The sequence below is a fragment of the Somniosus microcephalus genome, chromosome 12 (genome assembly GCF_052327205.1).
Source record: "Somniosus microcephalus isolate GS21.2 chromosome 12, FLI_Smic_1.0, whole genome shotgun sequence".
In the NCBI taxonomy this organism is placed as follows: domain Eukaryota; kingdom Metazoa; phylum Chordata; class Chondrichthyes; order Squaliformes; family Somniosidae; genus Somniosus; species Somniosus microcephalus.
Window position 1 is genome coordinate 126426475 of NC_140998.1, and position 25250 is coordinate 126451724.

General features: G+C 42.3%; 1 protein-coding gene across 2 annotated transcripts in view; it reads right to left on the reverse strand.

The window, feature by feature from the left end:
• The window catches only part of LOC147109514 (protein PALS1-like), a 135588-nt gene that overhangs the window by 22103 nt on the left and 88235 nt on the right, over window positions 1–25250 (reverse strand). For both annotated transcript variants that reach the window (XM_086003522.1, XM_086003523.1), the window contains exons 7-13: window positions 18275–18436; window positions 18027–18104; window positions 16121–16304; window positions 15060–15131; window positions 13011–13082; window positions 10614–10781; window positions 10333–10535 (exon numbers count right to left, since the gene is read on the reverse strand). In XM_086003522.1, coding sequence (XP_085859648.1) covers window positions 10333–10535; window positions 10614–10781; window positions 13011–13082; window positions 15060–15131; window positions 16121–16304; window positions 18027–18104; window positions 18275–18436 — 939 coding nt within the window. The remainder of the gene's footprint in view (window positions 1–10332; window positions 10536–10613; window positions 10782–13010; window positions 13083–15059; window positions 15132–16120; window positions 16305–18026; window positions 18105–18274; window positions 18437–25250) is intronic.

Genomic DNA, 25250 nt, shown 5'->3' on the forward strand with positions numbered 1-25250 from the left:
AATTAGAGGAACACGCATAGGCAAACCACCCCAAGCCAAGTTACAATTTGAATTTGGTGTTGCTGTTTAAACTCGGTGCTCTGTTTCAGGAAAGGACTGCAAGAGAGTGAGGCATTCAGTCTTCACGGGAAGCCTATGATGTGCAGGCCCTAGTTTGGAACCGTTTTAGTGGGTTACGAACAAATGTTGATCAAACTCATGTGTTCCAACCTTCAATGATACCACTGGCTACTTTGTGTTCTTTGTAACATATACAGTTATGAGAATTAGTAATCTACTGTTACCCCTGTCATTTTTTCTATTACTGTCATCCAGTTTTGTTGTAAGCTTTATGACCAGAAAAATAATATACTAAACTGCAGTTTTTACAGGCTCAGCTTACAATAGGGATGCTTCTAAAGCATTTTTTATTGGAGTCATTTTTTTTATTTTTTAAAAAGCAATTAAATCAACATTTAATGACTCAAGACTTCAATGTCCTAAAAAGGTGCCTTATTAACAAAACAGACACATTTTACAGATGATGACACATTAAAGCAAAATTAAACATAAAAGTATGGATATTTGTGTTCAAATGGTTTTTGCACTGAAATAATCCATATGAAACATTCCTGTAAAAACATATGAAAGGTTTCTACATTCTATAAGTATCGAAGTACCAGATGTGCAAACTATTTTCATGCACAGCACTTATTGTTAGTAACAATTATTTTTGTACAGAATGCATTGTTTTAAAGGGACTTTGCAGGAAATATGCACAGTGACTTGATATGCAAGGCAGGTTAACTGTCCTTGTTCGTTTCCTGCTCATTTTTTGAGATTCAGTGATCACAAGACACTTACGGATGAGGAAGGCCATTTGGCCCATCTTACTGTATCCAGCCAGAAGAACCCTAAACTCCCACTATTGCTGCATCTAATTGTTTCTTAAATGATTCCAGGCTTCTTATCTCCACCACTCTCCTAGGAAGTCCATTCCAAATATTCATTACTCTCTGCATTAAAAACCACTTGATATTAGTCCTAAAGTTACTTTTCACAAGTTTGAACCCGTGCCCCTTATCCTATTCCCACTGTTTAATTTAAAGTTGTATTCAGAATTAACCTTTTTCATACCATGTACTATCTTGCATATCTCCACAGTCACTGCTTTTCTAGGCTACAAAGCACAAGTGTCTCCAGTCTTTCCTCATAACTCAAACCACTAGCACGAAGGATCAACCCTCACTGAGGCTCTTCCTCAAGTTTGCTCCCAATATCACAGAATCACACAGAATCTCACAAACCCCACAGTGCAGATAGAGGCCATTTCGGCCCATCAAGCCTGCACCGACACATATCCCACCCAATCCCCACACCAACACATATCCCCATTTAATCCCCCTAACACTAAGGGTCAATTTATCATAGCCAATCAACCTAACCCGCACATCTTTGGACTGTGGGAGGAAACCGGAGCACCCGGAGGAAACCCACGCAAACACGGGGAGAATGTGCAAACTCCACACAGTCACCCGAGGCCGGATTCGAACCCGGGTCCCTGGCGCTGTGAGGCAACAGTGCTACATAGAGACACCTACAGACCCATAAGTCTTAAATTCTATCTGTTTCCACCCCCCCCCCACCCCATTTTGAATATGGGCATCATATTAGCTTGTTTTCAAAGTACTGGTACCGCTCCAGTGTTCACTAATTCCCTCAATGATTGTCAGTGCTTCGCCAATCGCCTTGCCAGTCTCTCTCAACACTCTGGGATAATTACCATGCAACTCTGATGGTTTATTTGTTTTAAGCCCTTTCAGCTTGTCCTGGACATCAATCTTATTTGTAACAAAAGCTTGAATTTTGCCTTTTTGCTCTTCTTTGGGAGAGGGCTTGTTGTGCATATCTTCACTTGTGAATACTTTGAGGAAGTAATCATTCAGAATATTTACTAACTTGGGCCCATCATCAGTTTCAAGCTTATTTGCATCTTTTAATCTCATCTCTCATCATAGAATCATGGAAATTTACGGCACTGAAGGAGGCCATTCGGCCCATCATGTCTGTGCTGGCTGAAAAAGAGCTATCCAGCCTAATCCCACTTTTCAGCTCTTGGTTCGTAGCCCCGTAGGTTTACGGCACTTCAATTGGATATCCAAGTACTTGTTAAATGTGAATAGGGTTTCTGTCTCTACCACCCTTTCAGGCACTGAGTTCCAGAACCATCCTCTAGGTGAAAAAAATTCTCAACTCCCGTCTAATCCTTCTACCAATTACTTTAAATCTATGTCCCCTGGTTATTGACCCCTCTGCTATGGGAAATAGATCCTTTCTATCCAGTCTATCTAGGCCCCTCATAATTTATACACCTCAATTAAGTTTCCCCTCAGCCTCCTCTGTTCCAAAGAAAACAACCCCAGCCTATCCAATCTTTCCTCATAGTTAAAATGATCCAGTCCTGGAAACATCCTCGTAAATCTCCTCTGTACCCTCTCTAGTGCGATCACATCTTTCCTGTAATGTGATGACCAGAACTGTACGCAGTACTCTAGCTGTGACCTAACTAGTGTCTTATACAGTTCGAGCATAAGCTCTTGTATTCTATGCCTCGGCTAATAAAGGAAAGTATCCCTTATGCCTTCTTATCCATCTCATCTACCTGTTCTGCTACCTTCAGGGATCTGTGGACATGTACTCCAAGGTCCCTCTGTTCCTCTACACTTCTACTTCTCAGTATCCTACCATTTATTGTGTATTCCCTTACTTCGTTAGCCCTTCCCTAATGCATTACCTCACACTTCTCTGGTTTGAATTCCATTTGCCACTTATCTGCCCACCTGACCAGTCCATTGATATCTTCCTGCAGTCTACAGCGTTCTTCCTCACTATCAACCACACAGCCAATTTTTGTATCATCTGCAAACTTCTTCACTACACTGAAGTCTAAGTCTTTGATATATACCACAAAAAACAAGGGACCGAGTACTGAACCCCACTGGAAACAGCCTTCCAGTCACAAAAACACCTGTTAACCATTACCCTTTGCTTCCTGCCACTGAGCCAATTTTGGATCCAACTTGCCATTTTCTCTTGGATCCCATGGGCTTTTACTTTTCTGACCAGTCTGCCATGTGGGACCTTGTCAAAAGTCTTGCTAAAATCCACGTAGACTACATCAAACACACTACCCTCATCAGCCCTCCTTGTTACCTCCTCAAAAAATTCAATCAAGTTAGTCAGACACTACCTTCCCTTAATAAATCCATGCCTTTCTAAATGACGATTAACACTGTCCCTCAGAATTTCCCCACTACCGAGGTTAGGCTGACTGGCCTGTAATTACTCAGTCTATTAATTTTTAAACAACAGTACAACGTTATCAGTCCATTGCACCACACCTGCAGCCAGAGAGGATTGGAAAATGATGGTCAGAGCTTCCGCTATTTCCTCCCTTGCTTCTCTTAACAGCCTGGGATACATTTCATCCGGGCCTGGTGATTTATCTACTTTCCAAGATGCTAAACCACTTAATATTTCCTCGCTCACTATTTTTATCTCATCTAATATTTCACACTCCTCCTTAGCTACAATGTCGGCATCGTCCCTCTCTTCTGTGAAGACAGACGTAATGTATTCATTAAGAATCATACCCACGTCTTCCGCCTCCACACACAGGTTACCTTTTTGGTCTCTAATAGGCCCTACTCTTTGCTTAGTTGTCCTCTTGCTCTTTATTTATTTATAAAACATCTTTGGGTTTTCTTTGATTTTACTTGCCAATATTTTTTCATGCCCTCTCTTTGCATTCCTAATTTCCTTTTTAATTACAACCCTGCACTTTCTATACTCCTCTAGGCTTTCTGTAGTATTTACCTCTCAGTATCTGGCATAAGCTTCCCTTTTTTGCCTTATCCTAAATGTATGCTCCTTCACATTGGGGGGGGGGGGGGGGGGAGGGGGGTTCTAGATTTGGGAATCCCACCCTTTTTCTTTGTGGGAACGTATTTGCTCTGAACCCTCACTATTTCCTCCTTGAATGCCTCCCATTGCTCCTTCAAGTAGCTGTTTGCAGTCCACTTTTGCTAAATCACATCTTAGCTAAGTAAAATTGGCCTTTCCCCAATTGAGAATTTTTATCCCCGGTCTATCTTTGTCCTTTTCCATAACTACGCTAAATCTAACTGAATTATGATCACTATCACCAAAATGCTGTCGCACTGATACCACCTTCCACTTGCCCAGCTTCATTCCCTAAAACCAAGTCCAGAACCGCCCCTCTCTTGGGCTTGCTACGTACTGGCTAAAAAAGTTCTCCTGAATGCATTTTAAGAATTCTGCACCCTCTATATCTTTTACACTAATTCTATCCCAGTTAATATTAGGGTAGTTGAAATCCCCTATTAGTGCCCTATTGTTTTTGCACTTCCCAGAAATTTGCCCACATATTTGCTCTTCTATTTCCTTTTGACTATTTGAGGGTATACAGTACACATCCAGCAGTATGATTGCCCCTTTTTTGTTCTTCAGTTCAACTCATATGGCCTCATTTGATCAGTCTAACGTAACATCCCTCCTCACAGCTGTAATTGTTTCTTTAACCAATGTGCCACCCCCCATCTCGTCTGAAAACCCTGTAACCAGGAATGTTGAGCTGCCATTCCTGCCCTTCTTTCAGCTATGTTTCAGTAATAGCTATATCATCATATTTCCACGTGCCTATCTGTGCCCTCAGCTCATTTGCCTTATTCACTAGACTCCTTGCATTGAAGTAATACCATTATTATTAAGCACTGCCGTAGGGAACAGTAGCATAGTGGTTATGTTACTGGGCGAGTAATCCAGAGTAATCCTGGATTAATGATCCAGAGAAAGTTCAAATCCCACCACAGCAGCTGGGGAATTTAAAATCAGTAAATTAAATAAATCTGGAATAAAAAGCTAAAACCATGCAACTACCAGATTGTTGTAAAAACCCATCTGGTTCATAATGTCCTTTAGAGAAGGAAATCTGCTGCCCTTACCTAGCTTATATGTGACTCCAGACCCACAGCAATATGGTTGACTCTTAACTGCCCTTAAATGGTTTAGCAAGTCACTCAGTTGTACCAAACCTCTATGACACACCACATGGACTGCAGTGGTTCAAGGAGGTGGCTTACCACCACCTTCTCAAGGGCAATTAGGGATGGGCAATAAATACTGGCCTTGCCAGCGACGCCTACATCCAATGAATAATAAAAAAAACTATTAGCTTTTGTTTCCTCTGCCTTCCAAACTCACTTACTAATTTTCTGCCTTCCATTTCCAGCTTTGCTTCTCTCCCTTCTGAATATACACCGAGGTTCCCATCCCCCTGCCAAGCTAGTTTAAACCCTCCCCAACAGCACTAGCAAACCTCCCCGTGAGGATATTGGTCCCGGCCCTGTTGAGGTGCAACCCATCCTCTTGCTTCTCAAAGTCCTCTTGCTGTTGTAGTACTGAAAGATTTTTATTACTGTTACATTTTGCCCTTGCAGCTACAATTTTTTCTTGGTCTCTCTCAGCCACTCTGATCACCTTTTTAAACTGGTTTCTGCACGATCCTATTTTCGTCCCAGTGAACCCTTTCTCCTGCATGATTTGTAGAGGTCATGCTGCCTCTTCATTTCACTTTGTTAATTCATTTAGGGTTGTGCTGGTTGATCTTAGATGTGTACTTGTCCTGCATGTCCAGCATTATTCTTTTAAATATAATAGCAAAATACTGCGCATGTTGGAAATCTGAAATAACAACAGAAAATGCTGGAAATACTCAGCAGGCCAGGCAGCATCCGTGGAGAGAGAAACAGAGTTAACGTTTCAGGTCTGGGACCCTTCATCAGAACTGGAAAAAGCTGGAAATGTAACAGATATTAAGCAGGTGCAGAGACGGGGGGGGGGGGGTGGGGGGGGTGGTTTAGGAGGGGCGGAAGGAATTGAAAGAACATGCTGTGAAAATGTTGCAAATGGGAATGGCAAAATCATACTGCATGAAAAATGGGGGCAGGGATTATTATCTGAAATTGTTGAACTCTATGTTGAGTCCGGCAGGCTGTAAAGTGCCTAATCGAAAGAGGTGCTGTTCCTCGAGCTTACGTTGAGCTTCATTTGAACAATGTAATAGGCCGAGGGCAGAGAGAAAAATGCCACCTTCCATACCAGTGCTTCCGACATGTCTTCCTTTTTCCTCAACCGAGGATTCCCCTCTACTATGGTTGACACGGCCCTTGACCGTGTCCGTTCTATTTCCCGCACTTCTGCACTCACCCCTTCCCCTCCCTCCCAGAACCACAATAGGGTTCCCCTTGTCCTCACCTTTCACCCCACCAGCCTCCACATTCAACGGATCATCCCCCGCCATCTCCAACGTGATCACACATCTTCCCCTCACCTCCCCTTTCAGCATTCCGAAGGGACCGCTCCCTCCGCGACACCCTGGTCCACTCCTCAATCACCCCCAACAGCCCCTCCCCTCCCCACGGTACCTTCCCGTGCAAGCGCAGGAGATGCAACACATGCCCTTTTACCTCCTCCCTTCCCACTGTCCAGGGCCCCAAACACCCCTTCCAGGTGAAACAGCGATTTACTTGTACTTCTTGCAATTTAATATACTGTATTTGCTGCTCACGATGCGGTCTCCTCTACATGGGGGAGACCACGCAGATTGGGCGACCGCTTTGCGGAACACCTCCATTCAGTCCGTAAGGGTGACCCTGAGCTTCCGGTCGCCTGTCACTTTAATTCACCGCTTCACTCCCACTCTGATCTCGGCCTATTACATTGTCCAAATGAAGCTCAACGTAAGCTCGAAGAACAGCACCTCATCTTTCGATTAGGCACTTTACAGCCTGCCGGACTCAATATAGAGTTCAACAATTTCAGATAATAATCCCTGCCCCCATTTTTCATGCAGTATGATTTTGCCATTCCCATTTGCAACATTTTCACAGCATGTTCTTTCAATTCCTTCCGCCCCTCCTAAACCCCACCCCCCGGTCTCTGCACCTGCTTAATATCTGTTACATTTCCAGCTTTTTCCAGTTCTGATGAAGGGTCCCAGACCTGAAACATTAACTCTGTTTCTCTCTCCACGGATGCTGCCTGGCCTGCTGAGTATTTCCAGCATTTTCTGTTATTATTCTTTTAAAGATGTCCCATTTGGCTTCTACGAAAATGTTGACAAAACAGCTTTCTCCAATTCCTGCCTACATTGTAGAGGCCAGAATCACAATCATTAGTGTGAGGAGTTGAGTTGAGGAAAAAGGGGCCTGATCTGGTCTATTAGCAGCTGTAATTAGGTAGCAGCAGGACGGAAGGGGGAGGTGAATGGTCTCCAATGATTTTTATCAGCAAACACTGGGATACTGTCGTGCGAACTGCTGAAGTTTGGCATGTATTTGTTCGACACATCTTGAGTATATGTTTCAGATGTCTCAATTCTTCCCTCATCTCTTCGAAATTAGCCTTATTGAAGTTATAAACCTGTCTCCTAGTCTTTGGTATAAATATGTCCCAGATCATTCTGTGGCCACTGTCCCCCAGGAGTACTACAACTTCCGTTTTTTCTGTGCTATCTGGATCATTTACAACTACCAGGCCAAGATAAGCACCGCCTCTTGCGGCTTCCCTTACACCTTCAATCATGCATTACATTTATCACCGCTGACTCTAAATCACTCAGGCTTTTCCAATTTACATTGGGTTGACTGAAGTTTTCCAATAAAACAACTTTCCTGTTCTCACACACTCTTATCTCTTCATATAGCAACGTGTCCTTGTGTTGACCTGGTGATCTATAGCATACTCCTAGTGTTAGCTTAGATTTATTCACATTAGACATTTCTAACCAGAGTAGCTTTCTGTGGCTTACTCCTTCCAACTGTAGCAACTAATTTACTCCCCAGTTATTGCTGGACGAGGTTCAGGCTTGGGCTGATAAGTGGCAGGTAACATTCGCTCCACAGAAGTGCCCGGCAACGACTATCTCCAACAAGCGAGAGTCTAACCACCACCCCTTGACATTCAACAGTATTACCATCACCGAATCCCTTTCCATCAATAACCTGGGGGTCACCATTGACCAGAAACTTAACTGGACCAGCCACATAAATACTGTGGCAACAAGAGCAGGTCAGAGGCTGGGTATTCTGCAGCGAGTGTCTCACCTCCTGACTCCCCAAAGTCTTTCCACCATCTACAAGGCACAAGTCAGGAGTGTGATGGAATACCCTCCACTTGCCTGGATGAGTGCAGCTCCAACAACACTCAAGTAGCTCGACTCCATCCAGGACAAAGCAGCCCGCTTGATTGGCACCCCATCCACCAACTTAAACATTCACTCCCCTCCACCACCGGTGTAACGTGGCTGCAGTGTGTACCATCTACAAGATGCACTGCAGCAACTCGCCAAGGCTTCTTCGGCAGCATCTCCCAAACGTGTGACCTCTTCCACCTAGAAGGACAAGGGCAGCAGGCGCATGGGAACACCACCACCAAGTTCCCCTCGAAGTCACACACCATCCTGACTTAGAAGCATATCGCTGATCCTTCATTGTCGCTGGGTCAAAATCCTGGAACTCCCTCCCTAACAGCACTGTGGGAGTACCATCACCACACGGACTGCAGCGGTTCAAGGCGGCAGCTCACCACCACCTTCTCAAGGAGAATTAGGGATGGGCAGTAAATGCTGGCCTTGCCAGCAACACCCACATCCCATATACAAATTAAAAAAAAATGGCTACACTGGCTCCTTTTCTATCCTTTGAGCACTGTACATCACTGAATACTAAATTAATTTCCGTCTTCTAGGTTTAACCAGGTTTCTGGATATTCTCACATTGCAGTTCCCTACTGCCACAGCAGCCTCCAGTTCTGGCATCTTATTTCTATTGCTTCTCGTGTTCATATACTTTAGGCTGATTAGGGGAATCAGCCGTGGCTCAGTGACAGCCGCTCACCTCGGAGTCAGAAGATTGAGAGTTCAAATCCCAATTCAGAGACTTGAACACTCTAAAGATCCCATGGCACTAGCACTATTCGGAGAAGAGCAGGGGAGTTCTCCCCGGTGTCCTGGCCAATATTTATCCCGCAACAAGCCTCACTAAAAACAGATTATCTAGTCATGATCACATTGCTGTTTGCGGGACCTTGCTTTGCGCAAATTGGTTGCTGCGATTCCTACATTACAACAGTGACTACATTTCAATCGCACTTTATTTCTTGTAAAGTGCTTTGTGGCATCCTGTGGTCGTGAAAGGTGCTATATAAATGCAAGTCTTCCTTTCCTTAGAAACATAGAAGATAGGAGCAGGAGTAGGCCATTCGGCCCTTCGAGCCTGCTCCGCCATTCAACGAGATCATGGCTGATCATCCAAACCCTAGCACCCAGTCCCTACACCGACAGCCATCCCACCCAAGCCCTATCCCCGTAACCCCGTGTATTTAATCCCCCCTAACACTAAGGGCCAATTTTTATCATGGCCAATCAACCTAACCCGCACATCTTTGGACTGTGGGAGGAAACCGGAGCACCCGGAGGAAACCCACGCAAACACGGGGAGAATGTGCAAACTCCACACAGACAGTCACCCGAGGCTGGATTTGAACCCGGGTCCCTGGCGCTGTGAGGCAACAGTGCTAACCACTATGCCACCGTGCTCCTTCTTTCATGTTTTTCAGTTTCAGCTTTTTCCTACGATCCTGTAGATTTGCCTCTCTCCTGGTTACTGTGTTCATACCCAACTTTTGACCATCGTATACCCTACAATACATTTCATCTGGAATATGGTTATCTCCTTGTCCTCTCCACACCGACCCAGTTTAACTGATTTTCAGTTGTGGCCACAATATTCCTTGTAGAGCTTTTTATTCCTATCTGATTAAGGTGCAGTCTCCACTGTACCAGTTCTTTTTAAGCTGGTCATAATCCCAGTTATTTATGAAGGTAACATTGCTGTTTTGCCATTACGTTGGCAAGTATTTACTTACCTTCTTAATTATTTAATTCATCTCCATTCCTCAACACTGGAAGTATGTCAGAGAATACTACTTTGCAACCCCTATCTTTGGGTTTTGAGGCAACCCTCGTGTATGTGTATTTTATTAATTTTCCCTATGTTGTTAACCCTTATTTGGACTACCACCATAAGGCCCGATTCTGACGCCATCAGCATTCCTGCTCAAAATAAAAACTGATTTTCACTGAATTTACCATAAGTTTTTGGGCTTAATTTTTGCCGATTTTCTTTTAGTTTAAAAACACCACCAAAAAATGATTTTAATGAAAAAATTCCAATTGCCACAAATTCCTTACTTGTACTCTTGGCTGCTTACCTGGGTGTGTAAATTTAACAGGCATATCTTCCCAGAGTTGATCACCTGTCGCACCGAATCAATACTGGTGCCATATAGATTCTTTTCATATTCTCCATGTTCGATGAATTTGTTGGTTGCCATGTCTGCTTCAAAAAATTGGCGTGACACAAAGAGGTAATCACGCCCATTCACTTCATTATCTCTCATGGAACGCGTTGTATCTACAAATGTAAGGATACGAGTTATATAGAAAATGTACCATACAACACAGTTAAAACAAGATTGTCCAGATAACTTACGAGGTACTGCCGGAGCAAAACGATCAGCCTCTCTTTCCATCAGTTTCTGCCGCAGTTCATTCTGACCACAGTTTGGTGGGCCAATCAAAACAATTGGCCGCTTCCTGCTTGCAGGTTGGTGATATAGTGACATTTCTTCATACGTCAAGATCTCATCATTGTCATAATCTAATGGGGGAATTAGAAATAAAACAAACAGTCACTCACACAAGTTAATCAGTTGTGTTATTTCGCACCTACACTAAACCAATCATTCCTTGATGAGTTTCAGGGACTTGTCTAAAAATGGCAATCTATCGTCTTGCAAGTTTTGAAAAAAGCTTCTATGTAGGTTTAGTGATAAATTTACAACAACAACTTACATTTATCTAGCGTCTTTAATCTCATAAAACATCCCAAGGTGCTTCACAGGAGCATTAAAAAACAAGATTTGACACCAAGCCACATAAGGGGATATTAAGATAGAAAGAGGTAGGTTTTAAGGAGTGACTTAAAGGAGGAAAGAGAGGTAGAGGTTTAGGAAAGGAATTCCAGAGCTTAGAGCTTTGGCAGCTGAAGGCACGGCTACCAACGGTTGAGCGATTAAAATCTGACTAACTCTGGACTCCCTCCTAATGTCTCCTATCTATTCCGTTACTACCAGGATATATGTATCCTTATAATTGCTACATAACCAGGCCTATAAATTTACTATCTTATATAAGCTTTACTGCAGCACTCAAAGCACCTGCACTTTACACTGTTCTCCACTTACAATGTAATCATTTCAAAAGAATGTCTTTCTACATCCGCTTCTTGCATCAATTGGTAACAGTGTAAAGATCAATTCCAGAGGAGAACAATATCCAATTTAAGTGTCTGTTTCTTCCTCCCACACCTATCCCAGCAAATCAAGCTTAGTCTCAACAGTAATTGACTGCTGATTAAGGTGAGGGATGCCAATGATGGATAGTGAAATATTTACCACAGACTTTGCTTCAAGTGTTACCATGGGTCAAATTATGAGCAGTTTTCTCCTGTGGACACCATTCAGAATTCTGCCGAGTTTATTCCAAACACCTTTCATCATTTGGGGCTTTTTTCAAATTTACATCTCGGAGGGAAAGGACAGAATCCATGCTATCCACTTCATTGTACCACACTTATAAATTACTGGCAATTCTGCATGGCAAATCATTTGCATACAGATCAACCTAGGAAACTAGCAAAACCTGATCAACAGCTTTAAAAAAGTTGAGTCTCCAAAAAGCTGGTACGTAAGAAATAGAAGCAGGAATAGGCCACTTGGCCCCTCGAGCCTGCTCCGCTGTTAAGAACTGCCTTGACTAAAAATATGGCAAATGGGTTTTGTAACTTTATATATAGGCACACATAGTATTCTTTCACTTGTACAGGAAGGGGAGAAGAAAGTACAAGTAAGCCTGAAGGAGAAGTGGTTCCGGGGCACGATCCCTGGAACGTTTTTAATAGTTACATTAAAACTAATGCATTCTGGTTAATGCCGACACTGTTTCCTTCCTTCCTTCCTTCCTCACCTCAGCTTCTAACTCCTCTCCTTCTTAAATTCATTGCTATGCTTTTCTCCCTTCCATCTCCCCTTTGCCACCCATTTCCCCCCATCATTCTTATCTATTGGCTCTTTCCCTCTCCTACCCGAGTCCAGCTGCTAATGGACCGAACTGAGCCCTTCCTCCCCCGAGCACTAATGGGAGTGGCTCTGGCCTTGGTATGCTGGAAGTGAGAATTCCTGCCTGCAGTATAGTGAGCCAGAATCACAATCATTGGCCTCTTAAGCACCCCTGGTTTTAATTGGTGGCCATGCCTTCAGCTGCCTAGGCCCTAAGCTTTGGAATTCCCTCCCTAAAACCTCTCCGCCTCTCTACCTCTCTTTCCTCCTTTAAGAGGTTCCTTAAAACCTATCTCTTTGACTAAGCTTTTGGTCATCTGCCCTAATTTCTCCTTGCGTGGCTCGGTGTCAAATTGTGTTTTATAATACTCCTGTGATGCGCTTTGGGATGTTTTACGATGTTAAAGGCAGTATATAAATACAAGTTGTTGTTGTCATTAGTGTGAGGAATTGGGTTTAGGAAAAGGGGGCCTGATTTGGTCTATTTGCAGCTGTAATTAGGTAGCAGCAGGACTGAAGGGGAAGGTGAATGATCTCCACTGATTTTTATCAGCAAACAATGGGATACTGAGCAGGCTGACTGTCATGTGAACTGCTGAAGCTTGGCATGTATCCGTTTGACACATCTTGAGCATAGGTTTCAGATGAAAAATTACCCAGCTTCAGTCATAAAATAATTAAATATTAAGCAAAAAATTACACCCCATGGTGGTTATAGTTCACTAAATCAAGATCCTTACATTAAAACTGGACATTTTATTTATACATACCATCATTTCGATTTGCATTGTATAACACCTTCTTCCGCTTCTTTTTATTTTTCTTAGCACACCAAAGTTTACCTAAAGTAGAAAAATGTTAGGGCTAATGATATTTTACACCAAGTGCGTAAACTTGAAGTACATTTCAAGGCTAGCTTTCAAACAGATGAAATACGACAGTCACAGTTAAGAGGAGGCAAGGTTAGAATCAGAACACTCATTATTTCTTAACAAGTGGCTGACCCGGCTCATTGAAAGAGCTACCCAATTAGTCCCACTTCCCTACCCTTTCCCCATAGCCTTACAAATATGTTTCCACTTCAAGTATTTATCCAATTCCCTTTTGAAAATGATTACTGAATCTGCTTCCACCACTCTTTTCAGGCAGTGCATTCCAGATCATGACAACTTGCGGTGTAAAAAAAAAATCTTCTCGCCTCTTTTGCCAATTACCTTAAGTCTGTGTCCTCTGGTTACTGATAATACTGTACTTTTGATTCTTTGGGGATCCCTTTCCTAACTGCCTGGAAAATCATGACATCACAAGCAGGATACCATGACTTCCAGTGGCTTTTGCTGTTGTTGCTATAACTGCAGTAGTTTTACATACACAAGCTTAGGATTCCCTTTGCTGTGCGGATTACATTTTTGTTAACCCATTCTTTGTTGATATTTGAACCTAACCAGTCTTCATCATATGGTTAAGAGTTGAGCTTTTACCTTTCTAACTCAGTTACATTTCAGACCAATAATTTAACAATATTTTATATAACTAAATTGGGACACCAAGTGTTGTACGATAATTAGGATATTACAACATGTTGTATTGTGATATACCAGATACCAATTAAGGTAATATTTCTCAAAAATTAGTGAAATAAAGTCCCCATCAGTGCAATATAACTCACTTGATACAGACTGCCACCTTGGAACTCAATAGCACTACTGATTTTTATGACTGCAAGTACATTTAACTACATAATACAACACCCACTTCAAGGCAGCAATGACTCTGTATTTAAGATGATTTTAACAAGCCAGTCAAGCTCAGTTTTTGGGACTTGGGAAATGTTCTGAATGCCTCATTGGTATCTACCCAATAAAGGAGTCCAGATGCACAAGACAACTTAAAAAAAAACATAAGGAGTGACAATAATTTCTAATCACTACAAGAACAGTTCAGTTTCATAGATACATAAAATATTACACTGCAGAAATCTGCTAACCATATAGAAGGTAAATATTCAGAGTTTAGATTAATTAATCACAACTGCTGAATATTGTACAGATCAAATTTGTTTGCTGCATATTGGGCAGCAGATCTTCAGTAATTTGTAAAGGATGAGCAGTTTAATTGTGAAAAACGTACAACAACAATTAATCAACGGCTAAATAATTGGGAGTTGTGTTGGAGTATTCAACTCCCAAGTATAGCCTAAAACCAAGAAAGATACAAATCAATTATCGAACACATGTAAGAAGACTGTTATCCTATTTCTGGCATTGCTGTGGATCATGGAAATGTTACCCTGTTGAACTTCAAGCTACACCACAAAAATTCTTCTGACTATGAAACATTCTGTTTTGAATGCAGTTGGGAGATTTTGACAAATATTTTCATTCAGTCATGGAGGGGTTGCCCTGTACCACAGATTGTTCCATGGATATCAATACTACACCACTTGGGCTACAGTGTACATTTTGCATAATTGGTTGAGTCCTACTATCGCCTCTTCCTGCACTCAAGGATGTGGACGCCATCCATGGCCGAGCCGGTAATCAGTAAAAGAACACACATTGTACATAGCCGCCACTTTCAAGCACAAGTCACAGCTGGAATCCAAATCTAGTCCTTCACTGTGACAGTCCAACCATCTACAGCTTGGAGTTACTTCAGTTACATCTTAATTATGCTCATTGATAGACTTAATTTATGGGCAACAATGCGCTGCAAATATATTTTTATGGTGATTCTATAACATTCCCAATTTGTATTTAATTTGTTAGCATTTTTAAAAGTCTTAATTTACAAGCCTTTGAATTTATACTTTTCCTAACCTGATTTCTCTGGCTCCTTGTCTTCCTCAATGGTTTGTTTCATGGCTTCTCTTTGTTGCTGGAAGTTTTTCCCTGTTTAAAATGTAAAGGAAAAAGGTTACTGCAAAGAATAAGATATATGACTGTAATGTAGATATAAAATTAATTAAATTTTTTTCAATGGCAAGTTACTAGAAAAATTCATTTGTGCTGTTCAACCCATGAAGATACTTTAAAACTCATACATCGTCAGTTATTTCTAACAAGGATGTCAAAAATCAGGATCTATTGTCAGGATTCAACAACTCAAAGGGTGCATTTATACACTAACTTCAGTGTCATGGCAAAGTGGTTGATGTGTAAACAAGAAGTGGCGCAAGCAATTTCAGATTGGACTGCACTAAAGCTGTTCAAAATGAAACCCTGAATTGCAGATCCCAGACTGCAATGATAATGTGGTGTCCTGCAGTTTAGGTTCAAAAGTACTCAGTGGACTGAACTTTGCCAGCAAGGCAGGCAAGATGGTTTTCTGATGTCTGATTAAATTTCCAGTTTGATATCTCTCCAGGGAATACTGGAAGAAATGTTCTTCATTGTTGGCAAGCTTTACAAACTGTCAAGTACGCATGCACTCTTCATGGATCGCGCAGCAGAAATTAATTTTTTTAGCAATGAACTATTAAACAAAATGAAGTTTATTTTAAAACTACACTACAATCATGGCATTTTTATGCATATGCCATGACACAATAATAACAGGTTTCGAACCGATTTGAAGCCAAGGCAGTTAGATTGGGTTTTGGAAGAGCCAGTGTAAATCAGCTCTCAAAATCAGAAGCAACTTGGGATGTTGATCTCAGTTTGCTTCAAGTATAAAAGCCACCTTTCAATTAAGTTTTCACAAACCACCATTTAAACAAAAATATGGGTGGGGGAAGAATGCAGAAACAAGAAAGTTAAAAATAATCTGTGCAAAATTATTAAATCAGTTATTGATGGCAAGGTTCCCTCTTCACAACCGAGATACGAAGAAGTGCATTACAACAAACAAATAGGTGAGTAACGGTATACCAATGTCCTACCTGGAACTAGCCCAGCTAATGGTTGGTTGTCTTCATCTCCATCTCTGTAAGCCTGCCACCAGTTGGGGTCTTCTTGGCTTATTACATGAAGTATGTCTCCTTTTTGGAAAGATAGGCCCAGCTCACGACAGGGAATATAAGGGTCATCTGAGGGGTCGTAATCAAAATGGGCTTTCACGTGTACCTAAAGAAACAGGAAGTTATAAATATCAAAATTTCCTCCTTTTTTATTTTTTAAAGGAAAAAGTAATCTCTGCTCCTCATCTTGTCTCCCAACATCACAATGCATCCAGAGCAGAGAGGCAGAGATCCACAACCTGCTTCCATGACAGTTCCTACAATTTTTTTTTTTGTTGCAAGGAGGAAGCGCTTGGGCAGGATTTTCATTGGGCCGTGGAGGTGGGATTAGAGGCGTGTGGGGGGTTAAAATCCCGAAATCGGGGGGCACGAACCCATCCCACCCCCAAGCCAATTTCAAAGGAGGCGGGTACCCAACCCGCACTGGGACCCGCCTCCCTGAGGCGGGAAGGGAATTAGTGCCAATTAACTGCCTGTTAACAGGTAGTTAACAGGCAGTTTTTAGCCTAATCCCTATTTTCATTGTTGAAATGTGGGATTCCTGATGGCTCCAAACCATGCCAAGGGATGAAGGGGTCGAGATGTCTGGTGTTCAGGTGAGTGATGGGTGCATGAGTGCAGAGGTAAGTGTGTTTGGTGTGTTTAAAGAAGTTTAACTTATATTTACATACCTTTACAGCCTTCCTTCCTTCAGGTCTCGGGAGTCCCTCATCTCACCGGCACAGAAAGCAGAATGGCCGCGATCTGTCAAAAGTTCCAGCATTCAGCTTTCTGTTCCGGGGCGATCTCGAAATCATCCTGACAGGAAGGAATTAACCTGGAGTACAGATTGTCAGTGTTTGACAGCTTCAAACAGCTGTGAAACGCTGATATTTCATTTGTCAAAAGGTCTTGACAGATGAAATATCAATCTGTGACGTCACCTGTTGCCGGGTGGCCCTTAATTGGCCTGCTGAGCCCGCTGGGCGGGCTCAACAAGGTCAATCAAGTTAAAATCGCGTGGGTTGGCTAGAACTAGATGGAGGCGGGACTACAACCCCTAAAGTTGTAGTCCTGCCTCCTACCCGACTCCTCAATGAAAATCCAGCCCCTTGTCTCCACACAGCACCTTTTCCCAGGGTTTGAAAATACACCAAGTGACAAAACATCAACATGAACCAGAGTTTGACCATGCCGTGGGCCTTCAAGACAGTGCACACTACCAATCTCCCCCACGGATATTCATGCAGCAGTCATTTTCTTTCAAATAGGAGACTGCATGGATAGCCCACAGTCTGGTCCACAAAGTTTGACACCAGGACTCTTCTGTTTATCAGCTCACTGTAAGCACATTTACCACAGATAATATTTACAATTCTAACATACTAGCTTACTGGATTACATTGAAGTCTAATCTATCAATTCTACTTTTTATAATTCAGAAACAAAATCATGGAAACACACAGCTTTGAAACTTTAAACTTCACTAGTGACCATTAACTATGGAGAAAGACAACCCATTCTCCCATTTTTCATTAAGAGGAATTTCAACCCTCATATTCTAATAACTAGTTGTAACGACTCAACAATCTCTGTAATCCTGAATGTTTTTCACCTCCCAAGTTGGAAGAAAAGCATTTCACCTCACACGCACAAAGCACAAATAATCAGTGCTCAATCGGTTCAACCATTAAAAAAGTTAACAGACTGGATTGATGGAGTAAGACTACTATCACCAAAATTGAAATAAGTCTGCTAAGGCAACAAGATGCAGTCAAATAGTAGTTAAAAAAACTCAAATCAGTCATGTGTACCTTCTAAATAGCTGTTTTACATTTAACTTACTTACCACCATCTCCTTGGCAGGAGGATTCTTGGTCTGCTGACTGGGAATCAGCACAAATGTCAGTGTACCATGCATATCGGCCTACGTGCATAACAAAGAAAAAAACGTTGGTCTGACCTTATTGAAACATCAATCAATTTAATTCAAAGGCTACTGGAAACATGAAAACCACACAAATACTTCACAAGGATCAGATCTATAAAATCAGAAAGGAAATGCAGCTTTAAAAAGGATAAAAACAAATCACATACCAGCAAATCAAACACCTCATTGACATCTTTTCCACGAATCTCAATCCCATTTATTTCAAGGACTTCATCTCCTTCATGCAATACACCACTCTTCTCTGCAGCACCACCCTTCACTATACGGCTGATAATGACAGAATCCACATCATTACGTACTGTGGCTCCCTGTACACAAATACAAAGGAATACGAGTTATTCAGGTTGACGGTGAGCCACACAGACAGGTTGAATGCCTGGATTGTTGATGAATCAGCTGATTACCACGAAGACAGCAATAACTACTACTTGTATTTAACATAGTAAAATGTCCCAAGGCGCTTCACAGGAGTATTACAAGACAAAAAAATGACAACAAGCCACATAAGGAGAAATTAGGGCAGGTGACCAAAAGCTTGGTTAAAGAAGTATGATTAAAGGAGCGTCTTAAAAGAGGAAAGAGAGGCAAGTGAGGCAGAGGGGTTTAGGCAGGGAATTCCAGAGCTTAGGGCCTAGGCAACAGAAAGCACAGCCACCAATAGTTGAGTGGTTATAATCAGGGATGCTCAAGAGGGCGGAATTAGATGAGTGCAAATATCTCGGGTGGGTTGTGGGACTGAAGGAGATTACAGAGATAGGGAAGGGCGATGCCATGGAGGGATTTAAAACAAGGATGAGAATTTTGAGATCAAGGCGTTGCTTAACTGGGAGCCAATGTACATCAGCGAGCACAGGGGTGATGGGTGAACGGGACTTGGTGTGAGTTAGGACACGGGCAGCCGAGTTTTGGATCACCTCAAATGGAGGCACTACCAATGGCTCACTGTCCCTGTGCTAGGGAAGGGAAAAAATCAGCTCAAAATACTGCTCTTTGTCGCTAGTGATCCTCTGTTGTAAGGGACACAAGTGAACCTTAGATGATAACACGAAAGTTCTCAGCAAATGACGCCCATTACCCAACTACTTGGCTGTGATATCCATGTGCTCGAACAGCCTTACAGTCATTAACCAAGTTCACACATCATGAATGAACAACTAGAGAAATGTCACTGCCAGTGGAACTGAGCCTTAGTTTGAGGCGCTACCTTCAGGACAGGCCGGGGGGGTGTGGGGGGGGGGAAAAAGAGCGCGGGGGAACTAAAAAATTTACGGGATAACTGATACTTACTGGGAATGTGAAACTTTTCAGGAGGGCCACTAGATGGAGTTAAAATGCTACATTGAAATGTAGACTTATCAGGTGAAGGGCAAGATGAACAAAGGGTAGAAGTGGCATCCAAATATCTTTAAAAAATGTAATCAATCTAATTCTTTCCATCGACTCATGTTGGGAGCAGTAGCGAGTGACACCCCCACAAGTTAAAATCTGAGCTTGGAATCTCCAAGTGGTGCAAAGAAGTTTATCACTGCAAACAAAACAAGGATCACTAATACGATAAGAGTTTCAGCAATGGGGTATGGTAGCATAGTGGTTATCTTACTGGACAAGTAATCCCGAGGCCTGGACTCATGATCCAGAGAATTAGTTCAAATCCCACCACGGCAGCTGGCGAATTTAAATTCAGTTAATTAAATAAATCTACAATAAAAAGCTAGCATCGGTAATAGCGATCTACAGGATTGTTGTAAAATCCCTTCTGGTTCAATACTGTCCTTTAGGAAAGGAAATCTACAGTCCTTACCTGGTCTGGCCTACAGGTGACTCCAGACCCACAGCAATGTGGTTGACTCTTAACTGCCCTCTGAAATGGCCGAGCAAGCCACTCAGTTGTACCAAACCGCTACAAAGTATACCAAGAATAAAACTGGACGGACCACCCAGCATTAACCTAGGCACCGGCTTCAGACACGACAACGGCACACCCAGCCCAGTCGACCCTTTAAAGTCCTCCTCACTAACATCTGGGGACTTGTGCCAAAATTGGGAGAGCTGTTCCACAAGCTAGAGGTGGCGGCACAGTGGTATATAGTTGGGAGGGAGCAGCCCTGGGAGCAACGCTCCCGATAAGCTGCACGGCTGCAGAAGTTCCTCAGGGCAGTGTCCTAGGCCCAACCATCTTCAGCTCCTTCATCAATGACCTTCCCTGCATCATAAGGTCAGAAGTGGGGATGTTCGCTGATGATTGCAGTGTTCAGTTCCATTCGCAACTCCTCAGATAATGAAGCAATCCATGCCCGCATGCAGCACAACCTGGATGACATTCAGGCTTGGGCTGCTGAGTGGCAAGTAACATTCGCACCACACAAATGCCAGGTAATGAGCATCTCCAACAAGAGTCTAACCACCGCCCCTTAACATTCAACGGCATTACCATCGCCGAATCCCCCATCAACAACATCCTGGGGGGTCACCATTGACCAGAAATTTAACTGGACAAGCCACATAAATACCGTGGCTACAAGAGCAGCACGGTGGCATAGTGGTTAGCACTGTTGCCTCACAGCGCCAGGGACCCGGGTTCGAATCCAGCCTCGGGCGACTGTCTGTGTGGAGTTTGCACATTCTCCCCGTGTTTGCGTGGGTTTACTCCGGGTGCTCCGGTTTCCTCCCACAGTCCAAAGATGTGCGGGTTAGGTTGATTGGCTATGATAAATTGACCCTTAGTGTTAGGGGGATTAAATATGTGGGGTTACGGGGATAGGGTGGGATATGTGTTGGTGTTGGGGTTACGGGGACCGGGTGGGATATGTGTCGGTGCAGGCTCGATGGGCCGAAATGGCCTCTATCTGCACTGTGTGGTTTCTGTGATTTCTGTGAAGAGCAGGTCAGAGGCTGGGTATTCTGCAAAGAGTGACTCACCTCCTTTCACCATCTACAAGGCACAAATCAGGAGTGTGATGGAATACTCTCCACTTGCTTGGATGAGTGCAGCTCCAACAACACTCAAGAAGCAGGACAACATCCAGGACAAAGTAGCCTGCTTGATTGGCACCCCATCCACCACCTTAAACATTCACTCCCTCCACCACTGTTGCTGCAGTGGACCAGCTACAAGATGCACTGCAGCAACGCGCCAAGGTTTCTCCAGCAACACCTCCCAAACCCGCGACCTCTACCGCCTAGAAGGACAAGGGCAGCAGGCGCATGGGAACATCACCATCTCCAAGTTCCCCATCAAGTCACACACCATCCTGACTTGGAAATATATCGCTGTTTCTTCATCGTCGCTGGGTCAAAATTCTGGAACTCCCTCCCTATCAGCACTGTGAGAGTACCTTCATCACATGGACTGCAGCAGTTCAAGGAGGCGGCTCACCACCACCTTCTCAAGGACAGTTAGGGATGGGCAATAAATGCTGGCCTTGCCAGCGATGTCCACGTCCCAGGAACAAATAAAATAAAAAGTACCAAAATCTTAAATACTGGAAATTTGATTTCTATGCAACAAAGCAAGTACTTGTAAGAATGAGATAAAAATCCTTTGTATGTGCACATGGAATCAACATTGTTGAAAAAGCCTGAATAGAGAATTACAGACTTGGAATACCAACAATGGCTTTCATAAGAAGGTAATCAAGTGAGCTTGCTCAGGCTTTTTGATGTCCAACTTCCACGTCATTAGAAACAAACAATAATGTAACAGTTTCTGTAGGACTTAAAAAATGCTTTAAAGTTTGGAATTCTTAGAGCACCATAACAAATGGCCAAGCACAAGTTATTAAATAACTTACACTGAGTAATTGTGTTGTGATTTGATTAAATTTAATATTTACAAAAGGATTTACAATTAAGTTGTCCAATAAATTCTTGCTGCAATGAGATTAAACGTCAATGGCTTAAAGATTTAAATACTGTGAGCTAAGTCCCTATTTCACAAGTGATCCAGAATGTAAATGCTGTCAAACTAGTTTTGTTTCTAATGTAAAAATATTTGAACAATCAGTACTTAGAATCTTATCCAGGTGCAGTATTCAATCTAGGAGTCCCTCTGACAACTAATTTGAAGTGAAATCATTTACAAAAGTTCACAAAGTGAACTCTCAACCTTTTTGATAAATATGTATTCACAACTGGAGATTGGGCTGCATGGATTGTTTTTGTGCTGTAATATTCTAGAATATCATTTGGAAGGTTATACTGTAGCTGTATAAACCTTGTACAGGAAACTTTGTGCTATCCGGCACCGGCGGGACTGAGCTGCTGCCGTTCCCTCCAAACTGCCGTACACTCCAGAGCTAATGTTGAAACATACGGAGATTTTCATCTCCGTATAAATCAACAAACCCTGTTGCTTAGCAACAGCCTCTAAATAGTCGGCAAGCGTCTCTGTAACGTCTCTAGCTGAAGCTGTTGCTTAGCTACAGACCTTGCAGAGCTTGACTGTTCAAGAAAAGAAACGAAAAGAATAAAAAACGGCTCCTGATTTTTGCCGGTGGCTCCAGCTTGCCGGATGGTTCGCCTCCAGATAACTCAAAGTTTCCTGTATATGCATAGAAAGGGTATAAATTAGTAATTTAAATATGCACTTAAAACTTTACACATTCCAATAACTGCAAAAATAATCAAGGACATTTACAGACATAAATATGTCGGCCGTACAGCTCGAGTTGAAGGTTTTGAGATTAATGTTTAGATTTTGTTTCTATTGGACTATAGAGGCTGTGGATATACTTTGGTTATGACTAACTACAGTATCAAATATCAGTAACTGCTTCAACGACTCTTTGCGGCTACATTTATTGATCACTTTCAACAGCAAATCAGCTGCCTCTCTCTCTAGGAACCAACACTCTCCAATCCTACTCAAATTATGTCTACTGAAGAGAAAGATAACTATGGATTAAAATACCTCGGCAAATCCAACAGCAATTTGTATTTATATAGTGTCTTTTACGTAGGAAAACGCACCAATGCGCTTCACAGGAACATAATGACAAAAATTGACACCGAGCCAAAGGAGGAGATATTAGGAAAGGTGAAGCAAAGTTTGGTCAAAGAGGTAAGTTTTAAGGAGAGTTATCACATGAATTTTCCTGTCTTGTCTTACATTCAGGGAGGAAGGGGGTGAGGGAGGGAGGAGGAGAACAGGGCAAAACAATTCTGTGACTGAGCTCCACAACACAGCCAAAGGATTCCTCACTCTATAAAGTGGACATACTAAAGGGAATTCCCCCCCCCCCCCCAGATGTCACCGTAGCAATTGAGCACCATATAAATATCCTGAAATGGATGTTTACAGACTACAAGGAGGAGCCACACAAATCAAAATGAATCTACCAAGCCAAAAAAAATTCAAAGGAGAGCTCAATGGAAACTTGATTCTCCAACTTAGTATTTACTCATTTATGTCTAAAATGCAAACTGGACACAAAGTTCAGATTGTAAATATTCAACCTTTACGATTTATAAGATGTCAAATTAATTTTGTCAGCAAACAAAAATGTAATTTAAGTCATGGTCCCACCATCTATCTTACCCCTGTTTGGCTTTGAACTAGGCAATCCTTTATCTGCTCTCTGGGGAGCAACTGGATACTAAATATCATACTTTTATGTGTAATTACCAAATGGCATATGCATGCAGATTTCTGATCTTACAATTCATGTTCTGTGGCATTAGATCAAGTTATGTTCCAAATCCTTTTCTATTCTTTCAAGCACTATTTTTTTAAATATACTTAAAATAAAAAACTCAGACAAAATGCCATGCCACAATTTGTTAGTTCCTTCCAAATAAATTGTACTGGTGGAGCATATTAAATGAAGCAGCACAAGTCAAGTCTTGATTTATAAAGGTGTGTTCAAATATTTCATGTCAGGACTGCCCTCTCATTTTTGAATGCAATCAGATTCAAAATTACACAATATCAGCAAGTGATTCCACATAATGACGACAACACTGGATTTATTTTATCCATCCTATGCCCCTCTTCCCACTCTGCAGAACCAGTCATCTCTATAAAAACTTCTTACTGCTCTTGTGCCAAAGTGTTGCGCTCCATAGAATGAGACAAGGGAAGTAAATTATAATTGTACTGTTGTAAGTCCTCTAATGTGTCCCATAGTCACTACTCTAGCGTGATAAAGGGAAATACAGGAAACTCTCGATTTACCGGCACCTAAATAACCGGTAATCTCTGTTAACCAGCAAAATTCAGGAGTAGGTTCAGGTAAGTTTTACTTCATATTAGTGGCCGTTCCTGGATCTGTGGCCGTGTAACCGGGGTTCCTGCACTTGTTGCTGTGCAACAGGGACGCTTGGTCTGGGGCCAGAGTTCCCGCACATGTTGCCATGCAACAGGGATGCCTGGATCTGTGGTCGTGTACAGGGCTCTCGTACCTTTTACTATACCTCTCTGTAATCCGGACTTTTTGATAAACCGGCACCACGCCAGTCCCGTCGGTGCTGGATAAAAAAGAGAGTTTCCTGTACCTCAAAAATGGTACAATATTTACTTGTAACAAGAACCTTTAAGCATCTTGAGTATTCTCACTTAAGATAAGGGCTTCTGAAACAGAACATCACCATCTTGTGATATGAAGGAACATATGCCAAATTGTAGTAGGTGCATGCACATATCATAACATTGCGTTACCACTCCCCGATGTGTCAGTAAGTTTACCCACTCAGTAGTTAGGTCATGCAAACCACGATAATCACAGATTGTGAAACTAGGGAGGAGGAAAACTTGACAGGGTTCCAGTTACTGAGAACTCTCCAATGACCCCTGCTGTAAATGCAAATAAATGGACTTCAATCAAGTTGTGCTAAAATTTAATAGCCTGCCAACATTCACTGTTCTAACACACAAATTAAGAATGGCCCCTTGAATGTGGTACCAAAGTTGTGGCTTGTAGTCATGGAACCAGGACAAAACACAGCAATATATGGTTTTCAGATTTGGAAGATAGCGTAGTTTGAATACTCAACACTGCTCTCAAGTCCAGCCTACATGAAAAACAACTAAATTATTTTTATGGATGAAGATTTTTTTTTAAATCACTAATTTAAATTGCAACCTAGTATGGTAAGTATTCAAAGTAGGGTATTAAAAGTTCATTG